The sequence below is a fragment of the Salvelinus sp. IW2-2015 genome, linkage group LG35, assembly GCF_002910315.2.
Source record: "Salvelinus sp. IW2-2015 linkage group LG35, ASM291031v2, whole genome shotgun sequence".
Classification (NCBI taxonomy): domain Eukaryota; kingdom Metazoa; phylum Chordata; class Actinopteri; order Salmoniformes; family Salmonidae; genus Salvelinus; species Salvelinus sp. IW2-2015.
Window position 1 is genome coordinate 21,490,128 of NC_036874.1, and position 13,426 is coordinate 21,503,553.

Genomic DNA, 13,426 nt, shown 5'->3' on the forward strand with positions numbered 1-13,426 from the left:
GCCTGACCACTCTGCCTGTTCTGACTACCAGCCTGCCTATCCCCTTGTACTGTTTTGGACACTGATCTGGTTTCTGACCCCTGCCTGGCCTGACCTCGAGACTGCCTAGTGTCTGGTACTGTTTGGACTCTGATCTGGTTTATGAACTCTCGRCTGTCCCCAAACTGCCTTTGCCTACACCCTTTGTTATAATAAAAATCGGAGCTCTACCATTTGCCTCTGTGTCTGCATTTGGGTCTCGCCTTGTGCCCTTATAGCACTCAGAAGCCTTTTAGCGTGAGGAGASTATAGCTTCCTCCTGTGGGAATTGTAGAGCATAGAAACTCATAACAGGCTTCTATAGGAAGTGGGAGAGGAAACCCTTCTCTTTACCAACCACTAACTCAGAACACATGTTTGATCTGCCCATTTCTCCTTWWTCTGAAACAATAGTAGGTCTTGWGCAAGTCTAATGTAATGTCRAGCTAGCTATATGATTGTCTATAAAACTGTTGTGCTCTGTGTTATATTTTTGGGTATGCATGATATGCATCTACGTGAGGTTGCATAGCTCYGTATTAACATTTTTGCAACTGCTTATGAATGCACTGCAGCTTTAGTGCCGAAATTCCACGTTACGTCGTGTGTGTGCGCGTTTCGTGCATGGAAGGGAAAAAGAGTGCGAGAGAGCAAAGAGTGATTTTCATACACTGTATAATGTTGTATCTGGGTCAAGCTGTATGTGCATTTAATACAGCTAATAAAGCATGGTGCTGAAAWCAATGTGCTGAACTGCTCAAATAACTATCAAAATGAATCTGGTTAAAGTGAAGTTGTTTCTTTTGACAGTCTGCTGCTTGTCATATGACATCACTCTGAGAGGACAATGGCAGCTGCATGGCCTGAAGTCAAAAACCAGATCTGCAGGATCTCAGCCAGTTTAGTCACTTTTGTTTTATTACCTACACATAGGAAAGGYGGGGGGGGGGGGGGGGGAGAAGGACATTTAGAAGGAAGAATCAGAGTGGGGTTTCGAGAGTTGGAGAATACAATCTCATTGGATTAAGAGTTTGCACAAGGGTGGGAAAGAGGGATAAAGTGAGGAAAGGAGGGAGGAGTCGGTGAGAGAGGAAGATTAAAAGAGAAAGAACAAGAGGGAGGGAAAGGGAGGGGCAGAAATAGGCTCAGAAGAGCTTCAGTGTGCTTGTGTTCGTCTTCGGCTCAGACAGCACAGGAAGTGGAGTYAGTGTTTGAGACGCAACCCTTTGCGTCAAAACTATTTCACTGTCTTATTTTTCCTCTTTGAATTCTTCATCCTCTGTGCGTTATTTTGGTTTTTGCTGAGCGTGCGTGAAAACTCCTTGTCGACACCATGGATAACTTCCAGACCGTCCTGCGCTTTTTCATGAACCAGAAGGCCACCATTGGCTACAGCTTCATGGCCATCCTGACCATCGGGGGAGAGCGGATCTTCTCCATGGTCTCCTTCCAGTGCCCCTGCAACCACGACCAGAACTTTGCATACGGCKTGACCTTCCTGCTGGGCCCTGGCCTGGTTCTGCTGGTGCTGGGTCTTTTCTTCAGCAGCAGGCTGTGGCGCCTCTACACTGGCTGTTGCCTCAACCCTGTTAAGCTATGCCCCGGGGGCAACTGTTTCACCTGCCTCAAGGTGTTTGTCAAAATCTTCTCCGGTGCCTGTGTGGCCCCTATCATGTGGCTGTGTGTGGCACTGTTGAACGGGACCTTCTACGAGTGTGCCGTCAGTGGGCTGGATAATAACCTGGTGCTGGATATGTTCTGTAAGAACAGGACTTTGATGTGCCGGGAGGAGCTGGCCCGTGTGCCCTGCAGCAAGTCCAAGCTGCCCAGTGACTTGAACATGGAACTGTTGCTCATGTTCCGGGCTCAGTCACAGGTGAGTGCAAGCAGCAGTCAGGCCCTGTTTGTGACTTTTGTATGGTGGAACGTCATATTTTTCAATGTCATATTTCACAGCTGCAAATGCTGGTACGAGTCAGACCAAAATGAAGGCGTGATTCATTGATATACTTTACTATCTGTAATTCAGTTGGCTGTAAGCAACACTATTGGAGTTTATTACAAACAATTATTATTATTATTGAAAAAACGGTTGGCATTCTTTATTCATTTTATGTGAGCGTGAGTTTTGGTTCCTGTCTGTACATCCCCAGATACTAGGCTGGTGTATTATCATCATTTCAGCCGTACTAGGGCTCCTCGGGACCTGCTACACCAACTGCCGCTCGAAGGTGAGCTACCTGCAGCTCACCTTCTGGAAGTACTACGTAGAAAAGGAGAAGGAGCAGTTCGACACATTCGCTATGGAGTACGCATCCAAGCTGGCCGAGAGGAACCTGAAGAGCTTTTTTGAGAACCGCGAACCGGAAGTATTCCCATTCCCCAACCACAAGGCCTGGGAGGAGATCTCGGCCCTCTACACCTTCTCCAAGAGTGAGCAGTACTACAGCACCCTGCAGAGGTATGTGGAGCGTGATGACGAGAGACTACTGCCCTGAAAAAAGACCAGTCATGGCGCTGGACCACGACACAGAGATYAGCTGAGAGAGGCGTGGATAATGTCATATAAATAAATATCCAGAGAAGAATGCAGATGTATTTCACGAACACTACATTGGGGACATTGTTTTAAACTTTTTCTATTGACAGTGTATGAATTATAGTATATCCTATTTGTTTGACCTTTTATAAATGACATGCAGTATATACTATAGATTTAACTCACAGACTGAGGAGAGGCGTTGTTGCCTGCATTTTCCCCCAAAGCACTGATCTACACAGAACACCATTCAGGAAGTTATTACCAGTGACACAGCAGTGATTACCAAAGAATGCAGGCATTGCAGAAGTGGTAAAGCAGGAGGGCTTCTTGTCTGCTGATTTGAAAAAGTCTCCTCTACCTCTCTTTGACATGCCTTTGAGGCATTTCGTTCACTTTACTGGTAGATAATGGTAGGAGAGATATTGTAATTGTGTAGTTTTAATATGGAATTTTGTATGTAGTATTGCACCACACCATGAACGCTACATGCATGACAGAGTTGTAACATGCAATTTGCTTGAAATGTTTACACAGCTCAATGTTTATAGAATTATGACAACTTGAGCCCAATCTTAAAGTGTCTTTCTATGACGGTACAAGTGAAGCAGCTCACTTTATGTTGTATGGTAATTTGGGGATAACTAGTCTTGTCCAAGCAATACGTTTCGGTCTGCCATTACTGCCTTCCTGTTCAGTTATTAATGTCAATAGTAGTCAGTAACTCACAAATGAAGAGGTAATAAATCATGTATGACATACGGGATATTCTCACTGGATTCTACAAAAGATTTAGTGGCCCCTGTTAGTTTTTTTGTAATTTACATTTACATTTAAGTCATTTAGCAGACGCTCTTATCCAGAGCGACTTACAAATTGGTGCATTCACCTTATGATATCCAGTGGAACAACCACTTTACAATAGTGCATCTAACTCTTTTAAGGGGGGGGGGGGTTAGAAGGATTACTTTATCCTATCCTAGGTATTCCTTAAAGAGGTGGGGTTTCAGGTGTCTCCGGAAGGTGGTGATTGACTCCGCTGACCTGGCGTCGTGAGGGAGTTTGTTCCACCAATGTAATGTAATGTAATGTAATGTGTAAGCACTAAATTAACCTGTACATAGAACCTTATTTGGACATGTTGCATTATGCCTGATAAAAACCATTTTAGGGTGGTGAGTTTGTGTGTTAAAACTGTCCACATTCCACCATGTTTGACTAAGGGGAGAATGTAGCCACATCGGTGTAGTTACAGTGCCTTCGGAAAGTATTCATACCCCTTGACGTGTTCCACATTTTGTCGTGTTAAAACCTGAATAAAAACATGTGTTAAATTGATGTTGTTTCTCACCTGTCTACACACAATACCCCATAATGACAACATGTTTTTATAAATTTTTGCAAATGTAATATAGAAATATTCGAATTTACATAAGTATTCACACCCCTGAGTCAAGACTTTGCAGAAGCACCTTCGGCAGCGATTACAGCTGTGACTCTATCTGGGCAAGTCTCTAAGATTTCCACACCTGGATTGTGCATCATTTGCCCATTATTTTCAAAATTCTTCAAGCTGGTTGTTGATCATTGCTAGACAACGATTTTCAGATCTTGGCATAGATTTTGAAGTAGATTTAGGTCAAATCTGTAACTTGGCCACTCAGGAACATTCACTGTCTTCTTGGTAAGCAAGTGTAGATTTGGCCTTGTTATTGTCTTGCTGAAAGGTGAATTAATCTGCCAGTGTCTGGTGGAAAGCAGACTGAACCAGGTTTTCTTCTAGYATTTTGCCTGTGCTTAACTCCATTCCGTTTAGTTCTTATCCTGAAAACTCCCTAGTCCTTAATGATTACAAGCATACCCATAACATGATGCAGCCACCACTATGCTTGAAAATATGGCGAGTGGTACTCAGTAATGTGTAGTATTGGATTTTTTTCCCCAAAGATAATACTTTGTATTCAGGACAAAGTGAATTGCTTTGCCACATTTTTTGCAGTATTACGTTAGTGCCTTGTTGCAGACAGGATGCATGTTTGGAATATTTATATTCTGTAGAGGCTTCCTTCTTTTCACTCTGTCAATTAGGCTAGTATTGTGGAGTAAATACAATGTTGTTGATATATCCTCAGTTTTTTCCTATCACAGCCACAGTGACTGGGTGTATTTATACACCATACAAAGTGTAATTAACAACTTCACCATGCTCAAAGGGATATTTGTCATTTTTTTTGTACCCATCTATCAATAAGTGCCCTTCTTTGCGAGGCATTGGAAAACCTCCTTGGTGTTTGTGGTTGTATCTGTGTTTGAAATTCACTGCTCAACTGAGGGACCTTACAGGTAAGTGTATGTGTGGGGTACAGAGATGGCAGTCATTCAAAAGTAATGTTAAACACAGATTGAGTCTATGCAACTTATTATGTGACTTTTTAAGTACATTTCCACTCCTGAACTTATTTAGGCTTGCCATAACAAAGTGGTTGAATATTTATTGACTCGAAGACATTTCAGCTTTTCATTTTGAATTGATTTGTAAAAAATTGAATAAAAACCTAATTCTTTGACATGATGGAGTATTGTGTATGGGTCAATTCAGGGTGTAACCCAACAATGTGGGAAAAGTCAAGGTGTGTGAATGCTTTCGGAAGACACTGTAGGTGTACACGTTAAAACCTGCCTTCCCAGGGCCTCAGGCACCAAGTGCCTCTCATCTCAGCTCTCTACAGTATATGTAATGGATAACTTTCATTACCGTTGACTGKTTTGTTTCCTCAGTCTTGGAAGGTCAGAAGGCATTTTTTTTTAAAGAACTATACACTGACTGTACAAAACATTAAAGACACTTTCCTAATATTGAGTTGTACCTGGTCCTTTTGCCCTCAGAACAGCCTCAATTCGTTGGGGGCATGGACTCTACAAGGTGTCGAAAGCATTCCACAAGGATACTGGCCCATGTTGACTAGTACTGTAGATATGTGGTGGAGTAGGGGCCTGAAGGCACATAGTGTGTTGTGAAATCTGTGAGTGTATTGTAATGTTTTCAAAATTGTGTAAAAATTGCTGGACACCAGGAAGAGTAGCTAATGGGGATCCATTATAAATACAAATACAAATGCTTTCCCACAGTTGTATCAAGTTGGCTGGATGTCCTTTGGGTGGTGGACCATTCTTGATACACACAGGAAACTGTTGCGCAGGAAAAACCCAGCAGCATTGCAGTTCTTGACACAAACTGGTGTGCCTGGCACTTATTACCGTACTCTTTTCAATGGCACTGAAATCTTGTGACTTGCCCATTAACCCTCTGAATGACACACTTACACAATCCATGTCTCAATTGTCTCAAGGCTTAAAAATCCTTCTTTAACCTGTCTCCTCCTCTTCATATACACTGACTGAAGTGGATTTAACAAGTGACACCAATAAGAGATCATAGCTTTCACCTGGACTCACCTGGTAAGTCTAGGTCATGGAAAGAGCAGGTGTCCTTAATGTTTTGTACACTCAGTGTAGATCTATGGGCCAGGAAAAGCTGTATTCCATGGTTCGGTCTTCTTTAATAAACAGCCACTACAAACTTCGGCTAACTTTTGCCACAAGGTAACAGTCAAAGGGAATGGAGCGTGTATTTTTCTAATGGCCAAATCAGCTGAAATCAACTCAAATGAACTCCATATTTGGTTTAATTTTACTAATAGGCAGGGCACTGAATAAAAATAAATCAATCAGCACGAATGCTCCCAAATTAAAAAGGTTAGGAGCACAACATAAAATTCAGGAACAAAATTGATTGAGATACTGTATAGCCTATATTGGGCCTATATTAATTCCAGCTACATCTGAAGCACGTGCCCTAGAAATGAATATGTAACCCTGTTAAGACATTTGTTTAGTACAAAAGCTAATGTTGATACAAATACAGTTGAAGTCGGAAGTTTACATACACTCAATTAGTATTTGGTAGCATTGCCTTTGAATTGTTTAACTTGGGTCAAACATTTCAGTTAGCCTTCCACAAGCTTCCCAATATGAGTTGGGTGATTCCTCCTGACAGAGCTGGTGTAACTGAGTCAGGTTTGTAGGCCTCCATGCTCTCACACGCTTTTTCAGTTCTGCCCACACATTTTCTATAGGATTGAGGTCAGGGCTTTGTGATGGCCACTCCAATACCTTGACTTTGTTGTCCTTAAGCCATTTTGCCACAACTTTGGAAGTATTCTTGGGGTCATTGTCTATTTGGAAGACCCATTTGTGACCAKGCTTTAACTTCCTGACTGATGTCTTGAGATGTTGCTTCAATATATCCACATCATTTCCTGCCTCATGATGCCATCTATTTTGTGAAGTGCACCAATCCCTCCTGCAGCAAAGCACCCCAACAACATGATGCTGCCACCCCCGTGCTTCACGGTTGGGATGGTGTTCTTCGGCTTGCAAGCTTCCCCCTTTTTCCTCCAAACATAACGGTGGTCATTATGGCCAAACAGTTCTATTATTGTTTCATCAAACCAGAGGACATTTCTGCAAATATTACGATCTTTGTCCCCATGTGCAGTTGCAAACCGTAGTCTGGCTTTTTTATGGCGGTCTTGGAGTAGTGGCTTTTTCCTTGCTGAGCGGCCATTCTGGTTATGTCAATATAGAACTCGTTTTACTGTGGATATAGATACTTTTGCACCTGTTTCCTCCAGCATGTTCACAAGGTCCTTTGCTGGATTGATTTGCACTTTTCGCAGCAAAGTACGTTCATCTCTAGGAGACGGAACACATCTCCTTCCTGAGCGGTATGACGGCTGCGTGGTCCCATGGTGTTTATACTTGCATGCTATTGTTTGTACAGATGAACGTGGTACCTTCAGGCATTTGTAAATTGCTCCCAAGGATGAACCAGACTTGTGGAGGTCTACAATTTCTTTTCTGAGGTCTTGGCTGATTTCTTTTGATTTTTCCCATGATGTCAAGCAAAGAGGGACTGAGTTTGAAGGTAGGCCTTGAAATACATCCACAGGTACACCTCCAATTGACTCAAATGTTGTCTATTAGCCTATCAGAAGCTTCTAAAGCCAGGACATCTTTTTCTGGAATGTTCCAAGCTGTTGAAAGGCACAGTCAACTCAGTGTATGTAAACTTCTGACCCACTGGAATTGTGTTACAGTGAATTATAAGTTAAATAATCTGTCTGTAAACAATAAATTGTTGGACAAATTGCTTGTGTCATGCACAAAGTAGATGTCCTAACCGACTTGCCAAAACTATAGTTTGTTAACTAGTCGTTATAGTCGTTCTGCCCCTGAACAAGGTAGTTAACCCACTGTTCCTAGGCCGTCATTGAAAATAAGAATTTGTTCTTAACTGACTTGCCTAGTTAAATAAAGGTTAAATAAATAAATAGTTTGTTAACAAGAAATTTGTGGAGTGGTTGAAAAACGAGTTTTAATGACTCCAATCTAAGTGTATGTAAACTTCTGACTTCAACTGTAGATAGGAAAAAAAGAAGCAGACATTGAATATCCTTTGAGCTATGGAATACCTTTTGAGCATGGTGAAGTTATTAATTACACTGTGGATGGTGTAAATACATCCAGTTAATACAAATATACAGGCGTCCTTCCTAACTCAGTTGCCAGAGAGGAAGGAAACCGCTCAGGGATTTCACCATGGTAACTTTAGAACAGTTACAGAGTTAAAAGGCTGTGATAGGAGAAAACTGAGGAAGGATCAACAACATTGTAGTTACTCCACAATACTAACCTAATTAACAGAGTGAAAAGAAGGAAGCCTGTATCGAATACAAAATACAAATATCCTGTCTGCAACAAGGTACTAAAGTAATACTGCAAAAAATGTGGCAAAGCAATTAACATTTTGTACTGAATACAACGTGTTTTGTTTGGGGTAAATCCAATACAACACATTACTGAGTACCACTCTCCATATTTTCAAGCATAGTGGTTGGTGGCTACATCATGTAATGGGAATGCTTGTCATCGTTAAGTACTGGGGAGTTTTTCAGGATAGAAAGAAATGGAATGGAGCTAAGCACAGGCAAAATCCTAGAGGAAAACCTGGTTCAGTCTGCTTTCCAKCAGACACTGGGAGATGGATTAACCTTTCAGCAGGACAATAACCTTAAACACAAGGCCAACTCTACACTGGAGTTGCTTATTAAGAAGACAGTGAATGTTCCTGAGTGGCCAAGTTACAGCAAATTTTTGTGTAAACAAATTAACAACAGACTTTCAGCATGCTTATAGAGAAGGGGACACAACATTTTCTGCATTGACACAAGTGACTGATGAGTGGTTGAAAGAAATTGATATTAAGAAGATTGTGGGAGCTGTACTGTTAGATTTCAGTGCAGCCTTTGATATGATTGACCATAACCTGTTGTTGAAACAATGTGTTATGGCTTTAAAAAAAAAAAGGAAAAAAAAGCTATCTATCTAATAGAACAGAGAAGGTTGTTTTAAATGGAAGCTTCTGTCACGGTTTTCTTCCTGGGATGAAGGAGAGGACCAAAATGCAGCGCGGCTAGTGTTCAACATGTTTAATAGACAATAAACAGTAACACTAATACAAGTAACAAAATAACAAATGTGAAAACCGAGACAGCCCTATCTGGTGCAGACAAAACACAGAGACAGGAAACAATCACCCACAAAATCCCAACACAAAACAAGCCTCCTATATATGATTCTCAATCAGGGATAACGATTGACAGCTGTCTCTGATTGAGAACCATATTAGGCTGGACACAGAAACAGACAAACTAGACACACAACATAGAATTCCCACCCAGCTCACGTCCTGACCAACACTAAACAAGCAAAACACATAAGAACTCTGGTCAGGACGTTACAGCTTCTCTAATGTTAAACATGGAAAGTGTGGTGTGTCGCACGGCAGCTCTCTTGGCCCGCTACTCTTTTCTATTTTGACCAATGACCTGCCACTGGCAATAAACGAAGCCTCTGTGTCGACGTATGCTGATGATTCAACCCTATACGTGTCAGCAACAACAAATAGTGAAATCACTGCAACCCTAAACAAGTAGTTGCAGACAGTTTTAGAATGAGTAGCCAGTAATAAACTGGTTGGTCCTGAACATCTCTTAAACTAAGAGCATTGTATTCGGTACAAATAATTCCCTAAGTTCTAGACCTCAGCTGATTCTGGTAATGAATGGTGTGTCTGTTGAGCAAGTTGAGGAGACTAAATTCATTAGTGTTACCATAGATTGTAAACTGTCACAGTCAAAACATATTGATTCAATCGTTGTAAAGATGGGGAGAGGTCTGTACGTGATAAATAGATGCTCTGCTTTTTTGACACCAGACTCCACAAAGCAAGTCCTGTAGGCTTCATTTGTATCTTATCTTGATTATTGCCCAGCCATATGGTAAAGTGCTGCAAAGGACGACCTAGTTAAGTTGCAGCTGGCACAGAACAGAGCGTCTCGTTTTTCTCTTCATTGCAATCAGAGGGCTAATATCAATAATATGCATGCCAMTCTCTCTAGGCTAAAAGTTGAGGAGAGACTGCATCGCTTCTTGTTTTTATAAGAAACATTCCTATGTTGGAAATTCCAATTAGTTTGTACAGTCAACTTACACACAGGACTGACACACTTACCCCACCAGACATGCCACCAGGGGTATTTTCACAGTCCCCAGGTCCAGAACAAATTCAAGGAAACGTACAGTATTATACAGAGCCATGATTGCTTGGAACTCCCTTTCATCTCATATAGCACAAGTGAACAGCAAACCTGGTCAAAAATAAATAAAGAAATCCACACCTCACAACACTTATCCCCCATGTGACCTACTTGTTGTGTATGTACTGACGTATGTATAAATAATAGATACAAACACACACGCACACCACATGTTGATATTTTTAAATGTACTGTATGTAAATTGTCAAGTCTTTTTTCTGTAGTGTTTTTTTTTTCATTATTTGTCGGACCCCAGTAAGACTAGCTGTCGCCATTGGGGATACTAATAAAATACACATTTGAAAAAATATATTAATGTATAAACAGTATAGATGTTTAGACTGATACAACAGAAGAAAAGTGGTTGGCTCTCAGATGATGTTGAACTCGCAGACAGACGCCTTCTCAGCACGACAGCTCTCATCAAACCACTTTCCATTGGCAGTGGTGGAAAGGATGGCACAGTTGTGGGTACGTCCACTGTCTGGTTGGTTGGTAATGTCAGTCTCCCAGTTCTTAAAGCGCAGGTTGGTGCCCGCCTGGTCGAGCCATTCCCCCTCGGTCAACATGTCATTGATGCCCAGCCAAATGTGTTCCTCAGGGCCCATGCTCCAGCGGATGTAGTCGACGAGCTTATCGTTGTCATCCCCTGTCAGAGGGGTGCTGATTGTGCCCCTTTTAGTAATGCAGTCATACATTTTCTTCCAGTTTCCCTGAAAGGCATCAAGATTTTTGGCAAGTGTTTCCTGGCCGACGCCGCTAAGAAGATCTAGCTTGTCGTTGTCATTCCCTGTCAGAGGGGTGCTGATTGTGCTCCCTTTAGTAATGCAGTCATCCCCTGTCAGAGGGGCACAATCAGCACCCCCTATATTAAAGTTGGATTTGATAGACACAACATCGTCACAGAAAACTTTGGATTAAAATACAAGATAATGACAGAGACTGTGGCTCCCAGATCCGTTCATATGTATTGTACTGCCGTACAGTGCCTTCAGAAAGTATTCACACCCTTTAACTTTTTCTACATTTTGTTGTGTTGCAGGCTGAATTTATAATGGATTACATTTAGATTTTGTAGTCACTGGCCTACACACAATACCCCATAGTGTCAAAGTAGAATTGTGTTTAAAAATATTTTTACATATTAATTAAAAATGAAAAGCTGTAATGTCTTGAGTAAATAAGCGTTCATAAATAAGTACTCCGCGCATTCAATTATCTGTAAGGTCCCTCAGTTGAGCAGAAATGGAATAGAGCTAAGCACAGGCTAAATCCTAGAGAACACCTGGTTCAGTCTGCTTTCTACCAGACACTGGGAGATGAATTCACCTTTCAGCAGAACAATAACCTAAAGCACAAGGCCAAATGTACACTGGAGTTGCTTACCAAGACAACATTGAATGTTCATGAGTTACAGGTTTGGCTTAAATCTGCTTGAAAATCTATTCCAAGACTTGAAAATGGTTGTATAGCAATGATCAACAAGAAAATTGACAGAGCTTGAAGAATTTAGAAAATAATAATCTGCAAATCTTGCACAATCCAGGTGTGGAAAGCTCTTAGTGATTTACCCTGAAAGATTCACAGCTGTAATTGCTTCCAAAGGTGTTTCTACAAAGTATTGACTCAGTGGTATGAATACTTATGTAAATTAGATATTTCTGTATTTCATTTTCAATAAATTTGCTAACATTTCTAAAAACATGTTGTCACTTTGTCATTTTGAGGTATTGTGTGTAGATAGGTGAGAGAAAAACATATATTTAATCCATTTTGAATTCTCGCTGTAACACAACAAAATGTGAAATAAGTCAAGGGGTATGAATACTTTCTGAAGGCACTGTATCTGTAAGGTACTTTGGTCAAACAGGGAATTTCAAATAGATTCAACCACAAAGACCAGGGAGGTTTTCCAATGCTTCGCAAAGGGCACCTATTGGTAGATGGGTGAACATTTTAAAAGCATACAGTGAACATCCCTTTGAGCATGGTGAAGTTAATAATTACACGTTGGATGGTGTATCAATACACCAGTCACTACAAAGATACAGGTGTCCTTCCTAACTCAGTTGCAGGAGAGGAAGGAAACCGCTCAGGGATTTCACCATGAGGACAATAGGGACTTTAAAACAGTTACAGAGTTTAATGGCTGTGATAGGAGAAAACTGAGGCTGGATCAACAACATTGTAGCTCCTCCACAATATACTAACCTAAATGACAGAGTGAAAAGAAGGAAGGTTGTACAGAATAAAAATATTCCAAACATGCATCCTGTTTGCAACAAGACACTAAAGTAATACTGCAAAAAAGCAATTGTCCTGAATACAAAATGTTAAGTTTGGGGAAAATCAAATCCAATACAACACATTGCTGAGTACCACTCTTCATATTTTCAAGCATAGTGGTGGCTGCATCATTTTATGGGTATGCTTGTAATCGTTTCGGACTGGGGAGTTTTTCAGGACATAAAAAAACAAAACTGAGCTAAGGACAGGCAAAATCCTAGAGGAAAACCTGGTTCACTCTGCTTTCCATCAGACACTGGGAGAGGAATCTTTCAGCAGGACAATAACCAAAGGCCAAATTTACACTGGAGTTGTTTACCAAGAAGACAGTGAATCTTCCTGAGTGGGTGAATTACAGTTTTAATTTACAGTAAATCTGATTGAAAATCTAAGGCAAGACTTGAAAATTGTTGTCTAGCAACTACCAATTTGACAGAGCTTGAAGAATTTAGAAAAGAACCATGGGCAAATATTGTACAATCCACGTGTGCAAATACTTACCCAGAAAGACTCGCAGCTGTAGTTGCTGCCAAAGGTAATCCTAACATGTATTTACTCAGGGGTATGAATACTGATGTAAATTAGATATGTCTCTATTTAATTTTCAATAAATATGATAAAAACCCTAAAAACTTGTTCTCACTTTGTCATTATGGGGTATTGTGTGTAGATGGATGAGAAAAAACATATTTAATACATTTTGAATTCAGGCTGTAAACAACAAAATGAGGAACAAGTCAAGGAGTATGAATACTTTCTGAAGGCACTACATATCAATACATGTATGCTTTGAGGGCATACTTTATCATCTAGGCCTACTGTTTGAATATAGCGTATCCTTCTGTTAGTACTTTAAATATGA

At 40.8% G+C, this 13,426-nt stretch overlaps 1 protein-coding gene across 1 annotated transcript; it reads left to right on the forward strand.

Annotated features, from left to right (window-relative positions):
* The first annotated feature begins 1,182 nt into the window (after positions 1–1,182).
* On the forward strand, positions 1,183–2,650 carry LOC111959116 (calcium homeostasis modulator protein 5). Its single transcript, XM_023980561.2, is given in 3 exon segments — positions 1,183–1,894; positions 2,172–2,498; positions 2,500–2,650. Coding segments are annotated over 3 exon segments (933 nt in total). The 5' UTR covers positions 1,183–1,351; the 3' UTR covers positions 2,563–2,650.
* The last annotated feature ends 10,776 nt before the right edge of the window (positions 2,651–13,426 follow it).